This window comes from Tetrahymena thermophila, assembly GCF_000189635.1.
Source record: "Tetrahymena thermophila SB210 genomic scaffold scf_8254611, whole genome shotgun sequence".
Lineage (NCBI taxonomy): Eukaryota > Ciliophora > Oligohymenophorea > Hymenostomatida > Tetrahymenidae > Tetrahymena > Tetrahymena thermophila.
In genome coordinates, this window is record NW_002476381.1 from 55,380 (window position 1) to 80,143 (window position 24,764).

Sequence of the window (24,764 nt, forward strand, 5' to 3'; positions counted from 1 at the left end):
TATCTAAAACATTTATTCAAATATAAAATTTTAATAAATCTATTTAAAAATTTTAATTTATTAATTTCAATACCCTAAATTTTCTACAAAAAAAATCTTGAAATTTTTAATTATTTATTTCAGTATGATTAATAAAAAATACTCAAATCAAATAATTGATATTTATTTTATCATCTGAAAAATTTTTATATAAGGGTAGCCACTAAATTTCTGATCATAATTAAATTAATATAAGTATTTTAATATTTATAAAATAAAGTTTTTTAAAGGGAAAAAGTATTAAGTCATTTATAGATAGATATACTCAGATAGAAACTCATTATAAATAATTTTTAGTTTAAATATCATTTTTAGTTTTAAAGTGGCTTATTTAGAAAAATTAATTATCTCACTCATTGATGTATATACTCTTCATTGTATTCCTATATTTAATTGAATATTTCAAATTTATTATTTCTAAAAATATAAAAGCATCTTACTTATGATTATTTTTCTTCTAGCTCATTTAGATCAATTTTAGTGATGATAAGCACATCGCTTGGTTTTTTGAGAAAGAGATCTTTTTAATATTAAATTGAATTATATTTATTACCATTAATTAATTCTTTAAAAAATTGATATTTATTAATAATAAAAATAAAATAATTATTTACTCTTTTATAAATGCTTAAATCTAACAATAAAGTTTGATATGTCACTGTACATTAGTTTAACTTTTTTACAGGAAGTTTACTTCATCACAATTTGGCAAGGCATGTATTCGCTGAGGAATTCAGAATATCTAAATTTAGCCAACTAGTTGAACTCTTAATCAATATTAAATATTTCTTAGTTGATTTTTTGCTGAATTTATATATTTAGCTTGGAAGGAATATTATATTAGCACACCATTTTAAAATTGAGAGTCTATTTTTTAAATTAAATCAAAAATTATTAATCAAATAAGAATAATTAATTAAATTTTTACTTAATTTGAGTTGAGCAAAGCATAATCATAAATTGATTTCTCTTGATACTCAGTCAGTTTTTAGTTTTGTAAAAATAATTCAATTATTGTTTTTTCAAAGTCAAGGGCTAGCAAAAATGTTTGACCAACATCAAGCTAATTTATAGTTTCTTGAAGAATAAGGTTCTGTATTATAAGAATTACTATATCCATTCCCGAATAGAAGGACAGAGAAGTTTTCAGGTTAACGACTTAGCTGAGGTCAGTGCTGTTATAAATAAATTAATTGATCTCAGATCTGTTATTACTATATTAAATGTTCTATCTTTTTTATTTCAATTCTATAATTAAATGTTAATAATCCTCTTTTAGTGATTCCAGGGTATGCTATTAAACAAGTTCTACACTTTAATTTAGACTTTATTTCAAATTACTTTATCTTTTTTACATAAGAGGTCCAGTACCAAGAATGGGGTCTTCCACATCTGGTTTGTTTATAAACTTCAGTCTTTAATTTAATCTAGAGTTAAACAATCTCTTTTGTTTGTCATCTATCACATTAATTACTGCAATTACTTTACTGTTAACCATAACTGTAAAATTTACCTTTTTTTGAAGAAAGAAAAAATTATTATTTTGATTAAATTTTTATTTTTAAATTAAAACTTTACTTGGATTTAATTAATTAATATTTTTCTTGTTGGAAGTGCAAATTAGTCTTAGTTTAAAGTTTTTGAGACATTTGTCACCTAAGTTATAGAGTTTTAAAAGTTCACTAAATATCTTAGTATAGGTAATTTCTCCATTATTTCTATAAATTGCTTCTTTGAGACTTTTAGATTTTAATTTGAAAGGGAAATAAGATTTTCATTGTTATGCATTATTTATTGAATGGGTTATGAGCTAGTTAATTTATTTTTTTTAAATATTTATTAATGAATTTATTTTGAAAAAAATTTATATTATTTACTCATCTGGTTTTTTGTAGGGAAGATCTGGTCTTTTGTCAAGAATTATTCTCTTAGTTACTTTCCAGTCTTTGTCTATCAAACAAGTAAACTTTGTTAATATACCTTCAACTCTATATTTTATATTTAGCATATATTATGAGTTGTTGAGTCCTTCGATTTAGTTCTTAATTTTTTCATCTAGCAAGTTCTTCAGTATACTTAAACTATTGCTACCACCTAAGAATATGTCTTTACACTTTTTATTATTTATTTTTAAATTTTTAAAATAAAATTTGTTTTTAATAAAAAATGTATTTTTTTACCTTTACTGCCAAATTGTTTTAATTTTGCATATTAATAATTTCTTTTGTCACATCTATTACAATATTGTCATTATCTCTAACTGTCAGTTCAGCCTTAACTACTCTATTTACAGATCCCAATATCGCGTATTCAACCATATCATAAATTTAGTTATCAGGAATATAAATCATGAACATATCGTAAATATATTTCACAAATTCTAAAACAGTGTTCATATGAACAAGTTATTCTTCTATTATAAAAATTTATAAAATAGATTTAAAAATATGTCAAAAATTCTCTAAATAAATCGATTGATTTTTTTAAATTTATTTAGAATAAAAATACTATCTAAAAATTAATTTACAATCTCTTTAAGAATCAAAGACTTAAAGCAGGTCAAAAAAAAGGTATAATTTTTGCTTAAAAGTAGATGTAGAAAAAAGTATGATTGAAACAATAAAATCCATGAAATAAAATGTCTTATTTGGATTATTTATCACATGAAAGTCAAACACAGTTCTCAAAAAGTTTACATTACTCAAACCACTAATACTCCCATCATTTAGAGATATTTTCAAGAACATTTTCATCACTTCGAAAGTTGTCTCAGAATCTATTTATTTATATTTAGAAATTCTTAAAAAATGAAAGGGAAGGGAGGGATTTATTTAAAATAATTTTAGAAATTCAAACATTTTTTAAATAATCAATGAAAAAAATTTGAATTTTTAAATGAATGTTTGAGATAAAATCTTGCTTCCCCTTTTAAAATAAATTTTTTAAAGGAGAAAATTTATTAAATTTAACTTTAAAGATATTTTACTTAGTCTCCAATTAATTTTTTATGAGGACTCTAATGAATAGTGAGAAATAGCACTAAAAATAGGTATGTTTTATATATCACTTCTAAAAAACTATCTCAAGGTATTAAAATCAGTTGTTTTAGTTTTATCATCAATTTTAAATAAGTAATTAACTAATTTAGTAGGATGATTTTGTAAGGCTAAACTTACTTGGTTTCTAATTGTATAAAGAGGTAAGTTGTTAATTGGAAAAGGAGATTATATTTATTAGGTGTATTTATCAGAGAGCAAAATAACAGAAATATCAATCTCACTTGTAGTGTAATTATGTATTGCTTGTCTGAAAGCACAAATATCATCAAGTAATAATGTTGTCTTTATCAGATAATCAGGATAGTAATAGTTAAGGTTAATTATACATTCTTTTATTAGCCTTTTTTATCCTTAAAGCTCTGTATTTATGCTCTTAGGATCCTCGTAAAGACGGATTGCTATTTTATCATAACCTTCGATGTATTAGAATTCCTCATAGTGATTTAAGAATATACATGTATCAACTATTATCTTTATATCTTATTTGAACTACTATTCATAGTTTATTTCCATCACTATTTCTGTATTTTCTGCCCAAAATAGCTTTAGTTTGTGAAAGTACAAAAAGATTCTCCTCAGCTGTGGCTTTCTAAAAATTGTCAATTAAGACGCTTATTACTATTACTAAACTTGATACTGATCAACGTCTTGGTATTGATTAAAAAAATCTAGATTGAAATTATTGTTCATTGTTGTTTGATTTGTTAAATTCATAGTATTCATTTGTTGCAAATCAGGCTGAGTCATAAAGGCTCCGCCTATTTATTAAAAAAAAATTAAATAAAATAAGAATAAACCACTAAAAAAAATAGTAATAATTGATTGAGAAAATTTAATTTTAATTAACAATTAATTAAGGAAAAAATGGTTTAAATAAAATAAAAAGTAATATTTATCCATCTACCTAGGGTGTTCAAGTTTGATTATTATTGTGCTGCTTTGTTTATCATGTGATTTAAAAATTTATTGTCTGCTAGCTGGTACATTTCTCTTTCATTTTCATCATCAAACTAATCTGGTATTTCTAGAGAATCATCAGGATCTTCACCTGATTTTTGATCCATAGCATACTTCCTTTTATTGTCTCTTTCTTTTAATTTTTCAACTATTTTATAGGTTTCATCAATTTGTATTGAATCGCATTTATCGAATTCGCTTTTAGCATTAACATAACAATTAATTTGCTAATTAAGCAATAATCTAGAATTGTAGTGCACTTTAAGCTCGTCCTCCAAATTTAATAAAATATTTAAGTAAAATGCTAGCTTTTCTACAAATTTTTTCTTGTTTTCTAAAACTTATTTGATAAATTCGCTTGATGACATAACGAAAAAGCCTATTTATTAAAAATTTTCAAAAAAAATATTTGATAAATAAACTAACACAATACCATGTATTTTTAGAACCATCTCAACTTCAGAGGCTCTTGAGCATTTTATTATATCTTCCTTAGAATGTTAAAGCAAAGTTATTATCACTGAAAGCATTAGAATATTAGTATGTCCCTATAAAAATAATGAATTATGAGTAAATTAATATATTTATTTATCTAACTAAATTGATAATTTTTATTTGCTGATTGAATGTTATTTTAACAACTTTTGATATAATTAGGAAATAATATTTTTGTTTTTCTTGTATAAAAATTTTAAATTAATTTGATTACTTTCTTTTAAGATTAAAAACATCTACTGAAAAAATAAATTTTATAATTTTATAAAATATTACTTCATGCTCCAAGGCACTTTCAAATAATAGTATGTCCCAGATTCTGAAGACAATATCGGTACTAAATAGACTAGAAAACATGGTGAGTAGATGAGAAGAAAAGTAATATTCAGTTGGCAATCCTACTTCATTGAGTTTCATTGCCAAATCTGGTATGTTTTCTTTGATTAAAATCTTTAAAAGTAACAGCTCTGCTTTTAAACCAACTAACTTATTACTTTAAAGAGGTGGGAACATATTAGGCATATAGTCTTTGATTTTAAACGATCCTCTCATACCTTCATGCTATATATTTGGATTAAATCTATAGTAATTTTTTAATATGAAATAGACTATGCTAACTAGTAGCCAAAAGACTTCTTCTTCCTTCTTAAATTCAATGAAGTCTTAGTCTATTTATATTTCATCCTAAATACAATAAATCATCACTAAAATGTTATTTTTATTTTAATAAATTTACATAAGCAAGTGATTAGCTAATATAATAAATGCCGATCTTGTCACAAATTTCAATCAGATCTGCTGAATAGTTTATATATGAAAAGTGGGAAGAGTTCGAGTCAGAGCCCAAAATAATGCTCCAAAAAATGAAAGCATTCATAATATTTTCTATTTAGCTCATAGTTAAAGAGTGAACTGATCTGTTAGTATGCTTTTTTAAATAATAAGTAATGTCATCCTTAATTTGTTACTGAAGCACTAAATAGTTTTCAGTTGATCCTCTTAGGAAATGCTCATACAGGGTTAATTGAATATCTTCCTCAGCAGCCGTTTTTAATGAAACCTAATTATGGCTGTAATAATTTCTTATACTTGTAAATTAAGACCACGCTCTCTCAGAAATAATCTTTAACTCTTAAACTCTGCTTAAGCTTTTCCAAATCTACATTCTCATATAGTTAGGGATACCTTAATATTGTGGAAAAATTATTAAATCTTAAAGTGGTATAAAAATATTTAACCTTCTTTGCAAATTTCTTCAAGTAAAGTGTATGCCTAAGGGCATTTTTGTCTCCATGCTTTTCTTTCTGATAGCAGTCTGCTGAGAGTAACACTTCCGAAATCATCTCTTTTTAAAAGTAATAAATATAAAATAATAATAAATAGATGTACTTTCTTACCTATCATCATCGTGGTTTAGTCTTCTTGTTGGGGAAGAAGGAGGATAAGCAAGACTTGCGTTTGATGGAGTATTTGCTTCTCTAACTTTTAACAGAAGCTCTTAAAGCTAAACAATTAAGTCAATATTTTTTTTTAAACGTGCATTTTCTAGTGATATTTGTTTGTTAAACTTTAAAATGGCATTTTTCTTAATCTTTTTGAGAATAAAAATTTCACGCTGATCAATAAATTTTAAATATTTTAATTCATCATTGATAATCTCCTTCTTTTCAAGTGTTTTTTACATTATTTTTACTTTTTTTTTGGTTAAATTTGGAAACTATATTGACTCACCATAAATAGGATCTATGAATGGTAAGTTGTAATCAACATAATATGTTACAATATCATCAAAATTTTTTGCATTTGGTATGAGGGAAGGTGATATGAAACTGTCTAATTTAATAATTGGCAATTAAGTATCTTAACTAAACAGGAAATTTCTAAAATCCAAATTAATCCAATTCCTCTTTCCGATATTTTAATCTACACAAAGTTCTGAAAAGTAAAATTTTCCTTTAGCTTTTTGTTACTTATCTGCAGACCCTAAATCTCTTAACTCAATCACTAAGGAATCATTTAAATCATAATTGTTTATTTTTAATTCATAACTCATTTAACTATCTCTAATTTAAATAGTATTTTAAAAGGGCAAAATCAAATTCTCACTAGGTCCTTTGTAGTGAGGTTAAGACTGCTAAACAGTAGAATCAATATTAAACAAATACCAGCTAATTGTGCTTGGATTTAATTTATTCTTTACTCTACATTGCAATTCTGTTTGAAAATAAACCCCTTCATTATTACTTGATAATTATTAATCGTTGACAATTCGTAAATCAAAATTTTCATTTTCCTGTTTATTTTAAAAAAATAATCTATACCTATCAATCAATCAATCCTCATAAATCAAATTTATTTATATTTATCAAAATTTTAAATTAATTTTGTCAAGTTTCAGTAGAAAAAAATTATTTTTCGATATTTTATTAATGTGGATTTACAGTTTATCTTAAATTGAAATTAAAAATTTTTATTAAAAACATTAAGAAAATGAATTACCTTAATCAACTAAATAGAAAGAATAGGTTTAATTAAATCTATTTTAGATTCAAGTTCTATTTCTTAAAAAGTAAAAATTATTGTTTTCTTTTGATTCTCAATTTCCTACTTCTTCTTAGCTGCTACTTGTTTCCAATAATCAACAAACTAGATTAAAACCAAGTTATCAAACTATTGAATAAATTGATTTTAACTTAGAGCCCACATTTATTTCTTTTACTGTGAAAAATCATTTTGATTTTAATTAGCTGATAAATTTGATTTATTATTATGGCTAACTATATCACTTTGAGAATGAGAGCCTTGTACTTATTTTGAAAGAATTTCTTCTGTGCTAAAGAATTACTACTATTCTTTTTGTTACTCAATAATAAGCTATTCGTTCTCCTATTACTACTTTAACAATTATATTTATTTTTCTTATTCATAGATAAATTGAGCTCTCTTAAATTAGGTTATCATACTGGCTGTATTCATAAAACATTTCACAACTATTTGATCAAGCTTCTAAAGTAATTTATTAGACTATAGAGACTACATTCTTATCTTACATCTATAATCAAAATTTTCTTTTAAGACTTCTCTAAACTATTAATTACAAAGTATAAAAATTTAATATTGTTGTAAAAAGAACTATAAAATTACACTTGAAGCTGCTCTAAGATAGAATATTTTTGATAGCTTTTGCAACGTACTATTTATTTATTACTGATTCTTGATCGCTCTAACTAATTTTTTTATATTCAATTAAAATTTTAATTTATTAAGTTAATTAATAATTTATAGCTAAAAAATATTTTATCTTTTTATCTAATTTATGTTATTTAATACATATTTTATAATTAGAGTGATGAATCAATATATCAATCAAACTTCTACATAACATTTTTAAATTATCAAAATAAATAGATAGATATTCATTTATTTTTTTATAATCCATTTCTGATAAATTTATCAAAATTTTTGAAATATCATTTGATGATTTTCTATTTTTATATTTTCAATATTATTCTTATGATATGAAAAAAAATAAATATCTAGCAACTCTAAAATTTATGTTTTATATTATCTCAAATTGAATTATGCTTAAAATATTTTTTAACTCTTCTCTAAATTAAGTTTAAATTTATTATTAATTTAATTAATTTCTTAAATTTAACCAACCTTTGAAATCTTCTAAAATTAACTATGTTAATTGATTTATTTATAAATATCATAATTTTTGTTTTTGATAATAGAACCGTTAAAATTTATTTAATTTTATATTAAATCCTCAAGATAATTTTTTATTTTATTTTGCTTATCTTAGTTATTTAGTGAAATATAAAATATTAAAAAAATATCTAAATATATTTTGTGGTAATTTAGAATTTTTTAAGGGAAAAATTATTTATGTTTGTTTGCTTAATTCGAGCTAACAAACTATTTAAAAATTATAAAACTTTGCTTAAATAAGAATAAACCAACGTTTTTAGATATTTATCAAACATATTAATAGTTTAATTAATATTTTGATTAATTGTATACCTTAAACTAAAATAGTTTAATTTATGTTTTATTTTGAATGTTAAATATATTAATTAATCTTAATAAGTATTTATTACTTACTGCTGATAAAATAATCTCATTTTAATCTATGCTTATTTATGTTTTGATTTATTTTATTTATTACACTAAAATAGTTTAATCTATTTTTAATTTTTAGTATCAGATATATTAATTAATTTTAATAAGAATTTATTACTACTGATATGATAATCTCATATTTATTGATGTTTTGATAACTGGTATTTATTACACTAAAATAGTTTAATCAGTGTTGATAAATTAATTAATCTTAATAAGTATTTACTACTTACTGCTAATATGATAATTTCATATTAATCTAATTTAATTTGTGTTTTTATTAACATAATTAATACACTAAAATAGTTTAATTAGTGTTTACTTTTTAGTATCGGATATATTAATTAATTTATTTTAATAAGTATTTATTACTGCTGATAAGATAATCCCTGACTGCGATTCCTTATTCGACAGTGTCAAAATAAATTGCCATTCCCTTAACTCTATTTTAGTAGAAGAAGAGTAAACGAGATTATTTTTACACTACAGATTTTGTCCATGGGAGCTCCTTGAGCTTTGATTAGGCATTAAGATTTGAAAATGTATCCTTTTTTAATTAAAAAATAAAAAGATATTTTTAGTAAATAACGAACAATAAATAAATAGTTTTTAAATTATAAAATAACATATATGTTTATTTATATTATATATAGCAGTGTATATATATATAGATATTTATTTCTATATAAAATCAGTAATTAATTAATATTATTTACAAAACTCTCAAACACAAATGATTATGGAAAATCAAGGAGTCTTTAGATTGGATTCTTTGAGTTCAAATCTACATTAATCACACTGGTTAGTTAATCAAATCAATCAATCAATAACTAATTCAAATTACTTTTTGCTTAAAATATTTATTCGCCATTAAAAAATACTGATCTTTTAATCAGACTTCCACCTTTTTTACCTTTATATTTTTTAAAAGTTTCAAGTATTTTTAAGATAAAAATTTTAAAAGAAAGCAGTTAGAAAGTGGTTTTATTTTTAATCAATTTATTTAAAACAATTTTCAAATTCTAAAAATTAATTTTAATCCAAAAATACTGGAAATGATTTCATTTTTCTATTTAGTTGAGTTGATTGTTAAATTAACCATAATTATAATGTATTTCATACCTATTTTTTCCATTTCAAAATATTTAATTTATTCTGCGCTTGCTTAAAAAGCTTAATCAATCCCATTAGAAATGATGTTAGCATTCTTCATATATTCCCTGTTGTATTTAATATTTTATAAATTAGTTATTTCTGATTCTAGTTGCTTCATTTGAGTCGAATTTTGCTTTAATTATGCAAAGATTGAGAGTCTTTTTTCTAAATAAAAAGCATTATTTATAAAATCTTCATATTCCTGCTTAGACATCCCTTTTAGCCATTCCGATTGAACCTTCTTTTTCTCAATAACTCTTTATTGCTAAACTAGACTTTCTTAATTGTTCATTTCTATTTTAAGCTAATTAAGTCTTGCTAATTAGATTGAATAATCGATTCTAATTGATTTGGAATATAAGTATTTATTAACCTTATTAATTATTTAATTAAGTCCAGTTTAATTCAAAATTGTGTTTAGACTAATATTAATTATTCTATCAATTCAAATACAAAATCAAATTCTTTTTATCAAATAAAAATAAAATCATTTAAAATTTCTACCAAACTTAAAGCATTTCACAAAAAAATATCCATAGCTTTATACATATATAAACTTTTATTAAAATTAATTGAATATTATATAAATAAATATTTAACGTACTCTTTTTTTATTTAATAATTTTTATTTTGTTTTTATTATTTAATTTTTATTTATTTATTTATTAATTTAATTGTATTTTTTATAATTTCATTTAATTTCTTATTTTTAATCTTTTATTTATTTATTTATTTTTTAATTAATTAATTTTTTCTTTTTAAATTTTATTTTCAATCTTTTTTTCTTCTTTTTTCTTTTCTCAAAAACTTCAAGATTATTCCACGCTCAATTGCCTCAATGTGATCACTTTTTAAAACTTTTAAAAATATTTTTATATAAAGGAATTGCTAAGAGAGAATTTTCCACTTTGAGCGGAGGTTATTTGGGTTCCGGGTATGAAAAGCATTTTACTTTTATTAAATGAAAATCAATCAATAGTAAAGTTGTGGAGATATATTTACTATGATTTAAATGTTAAAAACTTATAAAATGGAGAGGATTTTTGGAGAATTTAAAACTTTTATGTTATTCATTTAATAAATTTTAAGCTTTTCTATTTTCACTTTTGTCAAGTGACCTCAAAAACTTGAGATGATAAAACTTCATTTATCTATCTATTTATCTATTTTTAAAAAAGCATATTTTTTTGCTTTCTTTTTTTGTTTTGAAAAAATAATTAATTATCTCTTTTTCTTTTTTTAATCTCGTAAGAAAAAAGATTAATTATGAATTTTTTCAAAATTTAATTAAATAAAACCAATATTTTTTGATAAAATTTAACTTTTAAATTTTTTATTATATAAATAAGCAAATAAAAATCAAATTATTAAATTAAAAAATTAATTTGCTACATTCGATCTTATTTATTTTATTCAAAATTTACAATAAAAGTATTTTAGAATTTTATATATTTAAAATATGACAATAATATGTAGAACATAATAGATATGAAATAATTAAATGTTTAAATAAATAAACATAAAAATCTCCTTTTTAAATTTCTTTAAATTTAATTTGTTTCACATTTGTATATTAAATACTTTATTTTATTTATTATTTAATTTTATGAATAAAAATCTATGATATTTAAAAATCATTTATTCTAGTTTTATTTATTTATTTTAAATTAAAAAACATTTAAAATATTTTTAATTTTATTCAATTTATTTACTTTTTCACATAATTAGTAATTTATTTATTATTTTTTAAAGCTTTTTTTGAAGGTTTGTCAACACTCTATTATTTTTGTTTGATAAATTTTTTTATTGTGAATTTATCCTTTGATGGATTAGCATTTTTTATTTTCTCGATTGACTTTCAATTAATTTTTTAATTTGAGTATAAAATTTGCTTTTATTAAAATAATAAATAAATATTAAAGAAAATAAATTAAGTTTGGTGGTTTCTTGCTTAATCGAATGGATTTTTTGAGATCATATTTTATGTGAAAAAAATGTTTATTTTTAGCATATTTTATTAATTTGCTTCAGATTATTAGACAGAGGTAATCACTATTATTTTCTTCTCTCTAGTTATTTAGAGTTTTCATCTAATTAAATAATTTATAGATTTGGAGGGGAATCTTTTTTCAAATTTTTGAAAATTAAGAAAACTAGTTTTTTTATGTGTATCTTTTTATAATTAATTTCATGCGGAAGACATTCACAACGAAAAAATTATAAAAGGATCGAGAAATTTTTAATACCCGTAAATTTCGTTTAATCATGGAAGTTTTTAAAGTTTAACAATAAGTTGTGCATGTCTTCTAAGAGCCCTATTTTTTTTACTCCTCCGGGCTTTAAAATAGGAGTGAGATGGTCTCACCCAACCCAAAATGGGAGCTACTTTTAGTTTTTAAAATAACCAAACCCCGATTTAATAGAAAAGTAGCAAACATTTTGAGTTAAATGTGATCTAAATCGGCTTTACTTATAATAATATACAAGTATTTTTGATGCATGATATGCTTTTTAAGTTTTTAAAAGTTAATGAGTTTTTAAATCCCTAAATTCTAATGGTTTGTGAACCCTTCACGGAAGAAAAAAGCCTCTACATATGCATCATAAATAGTATTAAAAAAAAGTAAAGTCGATACTATCAAAATGTCTTCATCTTATTCCGCTTCTTATCTTACAATGTCTTATTCCCTTAGGTAAATCTTCGCTACTGCTACTGACGATGATGATACAGACAGACACTCCTCTAAAGATAAAGAAGAACAAAGACTAAAAGAGAGACAAAAAGAAAGATGAAGACATATTAAAAAAGAAAAAATAAATAAAAATTAAAAATAAGAAAAATAAAAAAAATAAAAAAATAAAGAAAAATAAGAAAATAATTAATTAAATAAAGAAAAAAAATTAGAAAATACAAGAAAACCAAATAAATTAAATTAAATAAACTCAACTGAAAAAAACAAACAAATTAAATAAAATATTAAAAAAATTAAAATAAATAGTAAATGTAATATTCTATCTAGCCATGTTGCTGTTTTTTTAATTTTTTGAATTTCGATTTATTTTTTGAAAGATTTTCAATTATATTTTTTAATTTTGATATTTACATAAAATTTGTTACATGATTTATTTCTTTATTTCTATAAGAAAAAAAATGAAAAAAAATTTAATACTTTCTAATGATAAAAAATAAATTATAACAAAATGCTATTTTTATAGATATTATTAGACAAATTTTATATTATTAGATATTTAAATTAATTAAAAAAATTTACTTTATTAATTAGAATATCAATAATATTATGCTTTTTTATTTTACAAAAAAAAAAAATTGGATTTTTTATGAAAATGAAATGATTGCACTTTATGTGTAGTGATATTTTGAAAAGTGATAAAAAAGATTATAAATATTAATTGAATTATATTTATTAATCGAGATTGGGAAATAATTAATTAAAAATACATTCAGAGAGAAAAAAAATATATTTAATATAATAATGTGTTTGTTTTTGCATGATTTGTGTTTTGTGGAAATAAAAAAAAAGATGAGGAAGGGAATTGAAATTTGAATAATAGGAAAAGAGGAAGAAGAAATCCGTATCAAAAAAGATTTGTCCAATCAAAAGTGAGATTTAAAGAGTCATCAAGTTTGATTTAGATAATTTGAAAAGAAATAATTAAATAATTAGAACAAGCAAAAAAGAAAAAGAAAATACAAAGGGAGTAGCAAGTTTTAATCAAACTAAGCAACAAGCAAATTTTTTTTTCATTATTAATTGAATAATAAATAAAGAAACAAACAAACAACAAACAATCTAATAAGGTAAATTATTGCAGTTTTTTACATAACAAATAGAATCAAACAATATTATTAACAAGAAAAAGAGGAATATCTAATTTTAAGTAGATTTATTGAATTACGCCATTTTTTATTACCCCTTTATTTATACATAAATAAATTCATTATATAAAGTTATTTTCATTTCTCTCTCTTCTCTTCAGGATTTTTACAGCAATCAACACTCCTTCCCCCCATTTTTGGAAACCAAGAATAAATACATTATTTTAGATATTTTTTCTACATTAGCGAAATGATTCTACAAATATTGATTTTATTGCAAAACCTGATAAAATAAAATGTTAGCTTTTCTTTGTATTTAATTCATTTTTAAATTAATTTAAAGGAATGGGAAAAACAAGAAGTGTTTCAGTAAGTCAGAAGAGCTCTAAGGATAGTAGATCCAAGTCTTCTAAGAAAGACGTAAAGGAAGTCAAAAAGGCTGTGGCCACTCATAATAAGAGAAAGGCTTCACCTAGCCCTTCTCCTTCTCCTATGAAAAAATCTACAAAGGGACCTAAGAAGGCCTAGTCTCCTCCTCGTTCTAAGAGCGCCGTAGCTAAGAAGAGAACAAGAACTCCTAGCTCTAGCCCGGAAAAGACTCCTGTTAAGGGTAGAGGAAAACCTAAAAAGGTCGACAATACTAAGGCTGAAGTTATCAAAAAAAGAAAGGGAAATGGCAAATAAAGCGAAGTCATTAGCATTGAGAGCAGTGATTCAGACAGTGTTCCAGCCACTCCAATCAAGAAGAAAGAGCAAAAGATTAAAGAAAAAGCTAAAGAAAAGGAAGTGCATTAGACTACCAAGAACTAAGGTTCAGTCACTCCTATGAAGAGTGTTATTTCTAAAAAGAAAAAGAAAACTGAGGATGAAAAGTCTGATTTACCTGCTGATCTTGGTGATCTTATTAGAAAAACAATTATTCATGAAAGTAAATCCAAGTTAACAGCCGAAAAGATTATTGAATTGATTAAAGAAGACTATCGTCAAGTCGATGATGTTACTGTTTTGACAGTTATTGCAGACTTATACCGTAGAGGACATCTTAGCGAATCCAAGTCTCACTTCACTGTTGAAGAAGATACTCTTCAATAGTTGAAGCCTCCTGCTCCTGCTATCGTTATTCATGAAGCTAAGCCTCAAGAAATTTAAATTATTGAAGATGAAGATGAAAAGAAAGAATCTGAAGCTGCTATCGAAATCGAAGATGACGCTCCTATTGAAGTAGCTCAAGAAAAAAAGCAAGAAGCTGCTCAATCTGAAGAAACCCATGCTGAAGGAAAAGTCTCTGCTACTAAGGAAAAGGAGAGCTCTTCCCATGAAGGTAGTAAGTCTGTTGCTAAGGAAGCTTCAGTCTCTGCTTCTACAAAAAAATCTACTGCAAAAGAAGATTCTACTTCTAGTTCTGCTGTTTCTACCAAAAAATCTACTTCTAAAGAAGCCGCTGTTTCAGCCAAAAAATCTACCTCAAAAACTTCCGTAGCATCAAAAGAAGTTGTAGCTGAAAAGAGTGCTAAAAAGAGTGTTGCCAAGGAATCTTCAAAGAAGTCCACTTCTAAGGCAGAAAGTGATGGTCACTCAGCCCAATAAAAAAGTGATGAACACATCAATGAAGAAGATTTTGCTAATAAAGTGATCAACAGCCAAGAACAAATCGAAGAAGAAGCCCTTAAAGTTCTTGACAATGAAGAAAAAGAATAATTAAAAAACTAAGAGAATTGAAATGAATGAATGAATTTAATAAATAAACAAATCAATTAATCAATCAATTCATTCTTTTTTAATAATTTACATTGTGAACAAATAAATATTCTACAAATGCTATAAAACTATCTAAATAATATTTCACTCTAAAACGTATATAAGTATATATTTTATTATGACTGAACTAATAAATGAATCATCACCTGCTCTTTCAATGAAAGTGGTTAATTTATCTAGCAAAAATAACAAATAGCTAATCAGATAAAGAAAGAAAGAATAATCAGTTATATCCTTGGCTTAGCTAATTAAGGAAAACATTATATAAACTAATTAAATAGCTAATTCTAACTAAGCTAAGGACTTCACGGATACAGTTAAAATGTTACCGTATTTGTTTGCATTATTTTAAATTAATAAACATTTTAATTGTTGCAGCTATATGTTTTCGTTCATTGTTATTGAGTTTTTAATTTCGAGTTACTAAGTAAATAAAATAATATATATATATTAAACCACTAATTTACTTTTTCATATTTAATTCATTACCTCCAATTTTTTTTCAAAATTTGTATTCATAATGCTATAAATGCATAGATAAATAAATAAAGCTTAAATTCAATAAATACAAATTTCAATTAAGACTTATTAGTAAAAATATGAGAATCAAGTTGAACAATTAAAAAAAATTATAAATTTGAAATTTCCCTCTTTTAATTAAAAATTTAATTAAAAGATATTTGTTTGCTTATTTAAATAATTTGAGTAGAACAAATTTTAATTAATTTAATTTGAAAGAAGAAAAATCCTATATATTTATTTATTTATTTCTCTTTCTATCTATGTATCTATCTATCTTTTCTCATCAGGTATCAGAAATTAATAATTTTAAATTTTAAATAAAAATTAAATCGCATGAGAATCGAACTCAATATGGACAATTTAATTTATCAATTTGTTGATAATAAATAGTTTAAGGTTCAAAAATGAAAAAAAAAATATTTTATCAACACAAAAATAAATGAATAAACAAAAATATAAAATTTAATTAATAGAATAAAAATTTTAAGATAAATTTTATGATAAGGGGAAAAAAGCAAACAATTTTATTTAGTTATTTGGAATTTGCATTTAATATTATTTTTAAACTATCAATATTAATTTTATTTGTTAATAAATTTTTCATTCTTTATTCCGCTTCTAGGTTTTCAAGTTTTTAATTTTTTGATTTTGTTATTTTACTTCTCTACTTTCTCTTTTATGGGATTTATTACTAGTTTGTTTGGTAGGCTAGTATTCAGATTCATGAATTCTATTCAATATTTTCTTATTGAGATTAAATTATTTGTAAGTTAATTTATGGATTGATTGTATTTATAACTAATAATTTTAATAAAAAGCTTAATTTTATAATTTTTTGAAAATAAAATCGATAAATAAACTTGAAAAATAAAAAAACAAAAGATTAGATTTTCGATTTTTTAAAAAAATAATTAAAATGAAAAAAAAAAATCTTAATGAATTTAGTGATGAAAAATAATAAAAAAGATTTGTATTTACAACTCTTTAATTTAATTAATTAGTAAATGATAAAGATATATTTTATTTATTTACAGTTTTTGTTTTCATATTTATAAATTTAATTCACAAAGGTTTCTAACTTTAAATTTTTCTTGCTGTTTTATACCTCCCATTTTCTTCTTTGTGTTTTGTAGATTAATATTCAAACTGTAGGGCTCTATTGTTTGATTTACTATTGAGGTTGCATGATACATAAGTAACTTATCACTAAGTATTTATATCTTATATTTCTTAATAAATATTTTAAGTTGAATAATAACCATTTTTTAATTATAAACAAAAAAAAAGAAAAAGTTAGGATTTAGTTATTTATTATATAGTTAATATGATAAAATATATAAAGCCTCATGAAATGATGAGAAAAAATAGATCTATATAAAGTACAATTTTATTTAGTTATTTAGGATTTATTTTTTTGAAATTCTTTTGTTTTATTTATTTATTAAATGATAAATATTAATTTTAATTAGTTACAAATTTTGTTTTCATTTTTCTTAGCTTTATTCTACAACAAGGCTTTCTAGTTTTTTAATTTCTTCTTCTTGTAGCTTAATATCGCTACTTTCACTTTCAGGAGATTGATTCTTAGTTATTGGTAGGCTAACATTCAAGTTTTAAGAGTTTTATTGTTTGTTTTCTTGCTGACATTGCTAGTTAGGTTATAAATAAGTGTTTATAGCTTGTTCTTAAGTTAGACCAGAATTCTTTTATTGGGATTTTTCTATTTATTGATTATTTGTATTTTCACCTGCTAAGGAAGAGGAAGACTGTAAACTTGAACCATCTTATTTGTTTTAAAGTTATTTATTTTTTGTTGAATTTTCTCCTTGGGCAGTACATGTTAGATTTCCATATTATTTTACTTTGTTAATCTTTTTTAAGAAATCTTCTGAGAAATTAATTGAACTTATAAGTTGTTTCCTTGCCTCAGAATAATTCTATTAACTATTTGAATTGGATGATTATTGCTTAAGTTAAGTTTAATCTTTTGATTGTAACACTCTTTATTGAGTGAGAGTGCTTTTTCCTTTCGTTTCTTCTTCTAATTTGTTCATCATCTCCAATTTTTATATTTATCTCTCCATAGCAAGTAGTGAATCATCTTTATTTTCTTTCTCTAATAAATCATTTATTTCTAGATCCTAATCATCGTTTGCTGCTTCAGATTTATCAATTTTGCTTTAATTCTTTTTGTTTACATAGTTTGCTGTTGAAGATGTAAAATTGTTTTGCAAAAGAGAATTTATTGGTGTTGTGGAATTTTTATTTAAAGAAGGTTTATTAGATTCTTCTTGCTCTTTTTATTGTGAATGAGAAGCAACAAGCTTGCTTAATGTAGGATTTGTAAATTGGCCTAACAAATTACTGACATCTTCTTTTTTAGATGCTGCCTGTAAGTTATTTTAGCTGTTTTGAGAAGCCTACAAAGATTAAACAGAGATAGAATTATTAAGTCCTCTATTCTCATTAAGATTATGAGACTGTGCTTAGCTCTATTCTCCATCATTCTTTTTGAAGTTATACTTAAATTATTATGTTTCAAATGATATAGGTTCTTTTCCTTCTCCTTTATTAGTATTAACTTAATAGGTATAAAGTCTATCGCTTTTTAAGTTGTTTATTCCTTCATTTTTAGTAACATCAGATCTTTAAGTGTTGTGAGTTGTTTCTGATTTAAATTAACTCTCATATCTCTAAATAAATGAGTCAAAATGATGGATATTTTTATCTTTGAATAAATTGCTTGACAAACCTTGCTTTGCCTGTTCTTATTATTGCTAGTATTAACTAAATGTAGGTTAATAAGAGTTATTTTTAACTGATTAAAACGCCTATTCTTCGCAGTTGTAGTATTTACTTTTTGTTGAGGCTATGCTTTAATTTTCATTGATTTTCTCGCTTTTTAAATTAGGGGTGATATTTTGGATTTGGGTAGGAGTGGATGCGGCTGAGTTTCCAGATATTAAATTTCTCATTTTTTACTGCTATTGTTGCAATTAATGTTGTTAAACTTCAAGCTTCTTTTCTTCAATGCGTAGAGCTTCTTGCTCGAATTCTGGTAATAGATTCTTTTTTATCATAATTGAACTTTCATTCATACTTTCATGCTAGGAAACTGGAATGAAGTGTACTTTATCTCCAATATCATCAAGCATCATATAAATATCAGGAAAATCGCTTTCTTAAGTACTTTTAGCTAATTTATCATCATTTTCATTGCATATTTTTGACTCTTCTAATAAATGCAAATCGTTCTTGTTGTCTTCGTCTTATTGTATCATTTCTTTTCTATTTTACTGCAGCAAGTTTGTTTTTAATGAGTATGGGTTAACAGTGAGTTATTGGCTTTAATTAACATTAGCAGAATCTCCACTTTTAAGAGCTTAGCTGACATTTTACATGATTCCATTCCAGCGCAATCTGTAATCATTATCTTTTGTCTATTATTAGATGCTTGGTTGCATATTTTATTCAGACTAAACTAAATTTTATTTATCTTCATTCTAAGAAACAGCCCTATCTGTTAGTTTAGATCCTTAGAGAATAGCTGATATTTCCTAGTCTCTGAACTAGAAAGATTTCTATAATTAATTATCGTTCAATTGATTATTTTATTTAGATCCTAGCTATTGTAGATTGTTAGAATATTCGTTGAATTAAATTTCTTCTTCCATTTTACAATATAAATCAATTTCATCTTAATCTTCATTTCTCTTATTCTTATCTGATTACCCTTCTGTCTTAAAATTGTACTAAGATTTAGTGTTTTCTTGCTTTAAGATATCTTAAATATCTTTTGCAATGCTATTTAATTCCAATTCCTCCTTTAAGTTTTGCTATTCAATAAATTCTAGTTCTTATTTTCTCTTCAATTTTTTAGCTGCCAATTCATCAATAAAAGAATCATATTCCATGGGTTCACTTTGATTATTTTCGAGTTCATCATCGTTATCATAATCATCCAAAGAAGCTTTGTGTTCCCCTTAGATAATTTTTTCCATGAATTCTTTATTTTAATTATTACCATTGTTGTTGGAGCGTTTATATTAATATTCGTCAACCTCATTATCATAAAGCGAATCTTCATCTTAGTGATCTTTTAAATTCTCAATATAATTTTAGCTTTCGAATTTTTCTTATTCTCCATCACTGCTTCCATCATGATCATCTTCCTCCTCCTATTCATCATCATTTTGTTCATGATCATCATTTTCATCTTCTTCTTCTTCTTCATCATCATCTTCATCTTCTTAGTTTTCATCATCACCTTCTCTAGCATCTTCATGATGATTGTAATTATTTTGATTAGCTTCATATTATTCCCCTTCAGTGTCACTTTTAGCGAATTCTTCCAAAGCTTTTTATTTTAAGTAATTTTCAAGTTAAGATCTAATGTTGGAAATACTTCCATTCTCAACTTCATTGATAAAAGTCTCAAGCTCAAAGTTATCAGCCTTAGATTCATTAATACCTTCAACTTTGAATTTAAATTATAAAAATTGAATAAAATTAGTTAAAAATATAAATAGATTTACATTTTAACTACTCACTAACCTAAAGCTGACTGATATCATCATTTGAAATTTAGCGTTGATTATGAGATTAATTTTCTTTCAACTATTTTATCTCTTCTTAAAGAAGTAAATTTTTAGCTTCTAACTCTTCGATTCTATTTTGTTTGCTTTAACAAAACTGGCTATAGCTTGGAGATCTGACGTAATACTTGAAAATTAGCTATCATATAATGTTAAAGTGTTAGTTAAAAAATGAAATATCAATTAGTTTTAATATTTTACCATATCACTTTCTGGAAGCAAATAACCTTCTGATTCTAATTAGCTTAATTTGAAAAATTTTTCATATCCCCATGTTGCCCCTGTTTCAAAAGGGCTGATAAATTCTCTGAATATTAATTAAAAAAATAATTATATTTTTTTATCTAATATTTTTAGATTATTTATTTACCTTGTTACTCTAAGGTCAGGATTAACTTGATTAATCATTTCTACTCTGTATTCGAAATTGCTGGGTTTGACACTGCCCTTTGTCATCTCAACAAAAACAGAGAGAAAACTGTCTTTTGCTTTATCTTTACCATTTAAATAAACCTTTAATCTCCATTCATTTCCATGAGCATAGAGAGTTTCAGAGTAAGAAACATCTGCACTCTTTCTCTTGACTGAATAATTTTGTAAAAAATAATCTGCAGAATCATAAGGAGGAATCATATCATATCTGTTAATAAAAAAAATATTTTTAAATAGAGAATGAATGAATAATCAGTGATTTATTAAATTATTAAAATTATTGATAGACTCTCATTAAAAGTGAAAAATTAAGAGAGAAAATATATTTATTTCTTTTTGATGATTTTCTTTTAAAAATTCTGAAAATAATTGATAATCTTATTTTTTAAAAATAGCAATGAATAAAGTGCACTGTCAATAATCAACCAATTAACTATAAAAATTATTACTAGAATTCTAATTTTTTCTCGTTATCTCCAATGAAATTCTTAATAACTCTTCTACTGTTGATTTCTTCTAATGTTTTGACGATTTCTCCTGATTTGCTAATAAGAATGCTTTTAGGTAGAGTTTCTATATATTCATTTATTTCCTCACTCATATTTTCAAGTAAGTCAATCTCTTCAGAAATAGGTCCTCTTTGTAAAGAGAGTTTTTCCAATTTAGATTTCAGCAGATCATTTAATTTAATATTAACCTATGAAATTTATATTTAAATAGTATTTAATATTATTAACATAGCATGAAAGTTACATAGTCCATTTGCTAAGTGAGTGAAGCAGCTTTATCATCCCTCATTTTAGTAATCTTTTCTATAACAACATCTACTTCTTGTTATTACTTATTTAATTCCTATAATCTATTTATTGTATTTAGATTAAACATTACATATCTATAAATTCATTAATCTTAGTTTACTTTTTTTTAACGGCACTTAGCTCTTAACGTACTTATTTAACGTGTGTTTCATAAACAGAATTTAATTTATCAAATCTATGATTTTTATGTTGTGATCCTATCATACCGCAGTCAGAACAAACAGGATGCTTGCAAATCTAACAATAATAAAGAAGAGGATTGTCATGTTCTTCGCAAATACCTTATTTCTCCTTCTTCTATTCAATTTATTCTATCTTTTCAAGAGCCTATTTATTTGAAATAATAAATAAAAGTTGATAACAAATTTATTATTTATTTTTAATAAAATTTTTATTGATTGGTTCAATGTAGCCTTGATTAACTTAACGATAAAATATTATTTTTCTAAGACTTATTTGCTAAATATCTGAATTATGCCTTCAAAATAATTTAATGAAAGACTATACAGATTAACTTTTCTCATTAAAAAATTGATTTATTAATAAAAATTTTTAGACAAAATAATTGATTGACAATTTGAAATAGTTTTTAAATTTGAAAAATAAATGGCAATTTTTATCATTTTAAATCTCTTAAAAGAGTTTATTACTCCTTATGCAAGCATAATTTTGTATTTACCTCTTATTTTATCAATTTATCAATCTACATACCTATGCATGAATGATAAAAATTGAATATATTTATTTGTATTTGAATCTTAAGTTTAAAATCTTTTTTATTTGGTTTAAGGTTAGTTAATATTTAGCTTAATTCAGTTGATAAATCAAGTTATTTTAAAATATTACTGTTGTGATTTCGTTGACAAATCTACATTTCATCAAATTGGAAGGTCTTAAATGAGATCTGCAGTGAGGACAGTGACTTTTACTTGATAGCCATTGTTTAATGCATGATTCGCAGCACATTTTTTAACAATCTGGACACATATGAGCATTTTTTAATTTTCCAAAACAAATTAAGCAAGTCAAAATATCTTAGATTTTAGGACTAGAATTTTATTTTTTACGTGTATTATTTGTAGAGCTAGATTCGTTAGAAACCTGAGCATTGTTAGAATATCTTTAATAACTATTGTTATCATATCTACTGCTAATGCTTGAAGGCTATTAATATCTAATATGATAGCTAGGTCCAGCTTAATTTTGTTACGAAGATGATTCGCTGTGTAAAAATTAAGCTTAAATTAAATTAGAATTACTATGTCCAACTATAGAGCTTGGTTGAGGATTGCTGCTTAAATTACTATTAACATGACCATTATTTTAATTTGAAGAAGATGTGTTTGTATTCAGGTTGCTTGCTATATTTGTGCTGTTATTGGTATTATTTACAGAAGTCAAAGGAAAACTCTACAAATTGAAATTGATTTCCTCGAGCATCTGAGCAAAGTTTCGATTATTTAAACCATTATTGTAAGTTCCGTTACTTCTAATCATTTGCTGAGATAATTATATAAATAGGCTTTTTTTAATAAATTGAGATTTGATGAGATTTTTGTTTGCTAATTATTTTTTGGTTTGTATTTATTGTTCTTATTCCACTATTGCTACCTACCTACCTACTATTTTTTTTTGATTGATTGATTGATCAACTCAATATATTGCTTAGTTTTTAATTTATTTTGTATTTGATTTTCTTTATTATTTCCGCTGAATTATTGACAAGAGAAGTAATTTCACAAATTAAACAAAAAAAATTTGAATGTTTTTAGATTTTTATAATCAAAACCAAATAGATATTTAATTTAATAAATGCTCTTTATAAATTTTCAAAAATATTCAAACTAATTTGGATGTTTGTAAATCAATCAATCAATCAATATTTGATTCTCAAAAATTTAAATGAAAAATAGATATCAAAAAATTTATCAATTTTATTATTTTTTATCAGTCATTTCATTCTCTTTCCTCACATGATTTGAAAATTAATACAATTTAAACTTAAATTTGTGTCTAATATAATAATAGAAATTCATTTCAAATTTTCTACTTTTACTTATTATTTAATTATTTTTAAATTCTACAATAAACATCTCAAAATAATTAATTTTCTAATTAAATATTTTAAACTTATAGAAATAGTAGAATTTTTATTTTTTTATAAATCCTAAAGTCAAACAATACTTTTTTAGATCTTGCAAAAAATTTTAAAGAACGTTTTTTGATATTGGTTACTACTTTTATTTAATGGTAGCTTTAATTGATTTCCTATTTAAAAAAATATATAAGTACATTTTTAATATTCAAACAACTCTTTTCAAATTATGATTTAACTGATATTTTTTTTAGGTTTGATAATTAAATTAAAATGGGGTTTGTTTGTTTGTTGAAATTCAGATCAAATCGGTTTTGGAAATCTATTTATTAACTCAAAAGACTTTTACTTTTAATTTGAGAATGAAAATTATAAATTTTTATAAAGATACTTTTAAAATAAATTTAAAGTTTGAAAGTTATTTTTTGTTCAGAAATTAAATTGTAATATTTTGGTAATTTATTTTCTGCTTAGAAAGTTTTCTAAGCGAATGAAAAAATAGAATAGATTTTAAATATTAAATTTTTTTTATAATTAAAATTAAAAAAAAAGAATTTATTTTAATCAAAGTAAGATGGAAGAATCAATGAAAGAAAATAATAAATAGCTGGTGATTTAATATTTATTTAAAATACTTAATGGCATCAGGAATTGATATAAGTGAGTTTATGTAAAAAAAAATAATAGAAATGCGATGATTTAAATACTTGGGAGATATTAGGCGTAAAGATTATAAAAGAGATGGAAGATAAAGAAATATTTTAATTAGATAATGTGTTGGATAAAATAAATTCAGGAAGAGTTTGTGATGGCAGGTAAGAAAATTGAGAAGTAATTGAATAGGGAGGTGAAAGGACATTGGAAAGATTAAAAAAT

At 23.4% G+C, this 24,764-nt stretch overlaps 5 protein-coding genes across 5 annotated transcripts; 2 read left to right on the forward strand and 3 right to left on the reverse strand. All coding sequences in view use genetic code 6, as the record gives it.

The window, feature by feature from the left end:
- Positions 1-392: 392 nt before the first annotated feature.
- Positions 393-10,122, reverse strand: TTHERM_00476560 (hypothetical protein; the record flags this gene model as incomplete). The annotated part of the gene is made up of 21 exons (XM_001017364.2): positions 393-422; positions 480-559; positions 654-906; positions 968-1,552; positions 1,618-1,849; positions 1,917-2,152; positions 2,220-2,452; positions 2,567-2,815; positions 3,026-3,856; positions 4,003-4,434; positions 4,489-4,603; positions 4,827-5,234; positions 5,287-5,735; positions 5,789-5,895; positions 5,948-6,843; positions 7,050-7,637; positions 7,695-7,777; positions 9,048-9,222; positions 9,392-9,459; positions 9,520-9,588; positions 9,798-10,122. The coding sequence occupies 21 exons, from the start codon at positions 10,120-10,122 to the stop codon at positions 393-395; spliced, it is 6,444 nt and encodes a 2,147-aa protein (XP_001017364.2).
- Positions 10,123-12,205: 2,083 nt separating this feature from the next.
- On the forward strand, positions 12,206-12,547 carry TTHERM_000476562 (hypothetical protein; the record flags this gene model as incomplete). Its single annotated transcript, XM_012797930.1, has 1 exon — positions 12,206-12,547. The coding sequence occupies one exon, from the start codon at positions 12,206-12,208 to the stop codon at positions 12,545-12,547; it is 342 nt and encodes a 113-aa protein (XP_012653384.1).
- A 1,466-nt stretch (positions 12,548-14,013) lies between these two features.
- TTHERM_00476610 (hypothetical protein) lies at positions 14,014-15,387 on the forward strand (the record flags this gene model as incomplete). Its single annotated transcript, XM_001017369.3, has 1 exon — positions 14,014-15,387. One exon carries the CDS (start codon positions 14,014-14,016, stop codon positions 15,385-15,387), a length of 1,374 nt encoding a protein of 457 aa, XP_001017369.1.
- A 1,604-nt stretch (positions 15,388-16,991) lies between these two features.
- Positions 16,992-17,210, reverse strand: TTHERM_00476620 (hypothetical protein; the record flags this gene model as incomplete). The annotated part of the gene is made up of 1 exon (XM_001017370.2): positions 16,992-17,210. The coding sequence occupies one exon, from the start codon at positions 17,208-17,210 to the stop codon at positions 16,992-16,994; it is 219 nt and encodes a 72-aa protein (XP_001017370.2).
- A 222-nt stretch (positions 17,211-17,432) lies between these two features.
- Positions 17,433-23,290, reverse strand: TTHERM_00476630 (B-box zinc finger protein; the record flags this gene model as incomplete). Its single annotated transcript, XM_001017371.3, has 8 exons — positions 17,433-20,425; positions 20,484-20,682; positions 20,745-20,850; positions 20,914-21,183; positions 21,425-21,672; positions 21,729-21,834; positions 21,894-22,120; positions 22,640-23,290. 8 exons carry the CDS (start codon positions 23,288-23,290, stop codon positions 17,433-17,435), a joined length of 4,800 nt encoding a protein of 1,599 aa, XP_001017371.1.
- Between the last annotated feature and the right edge of the window lie 1,474 nt (positions 23,291-24,764).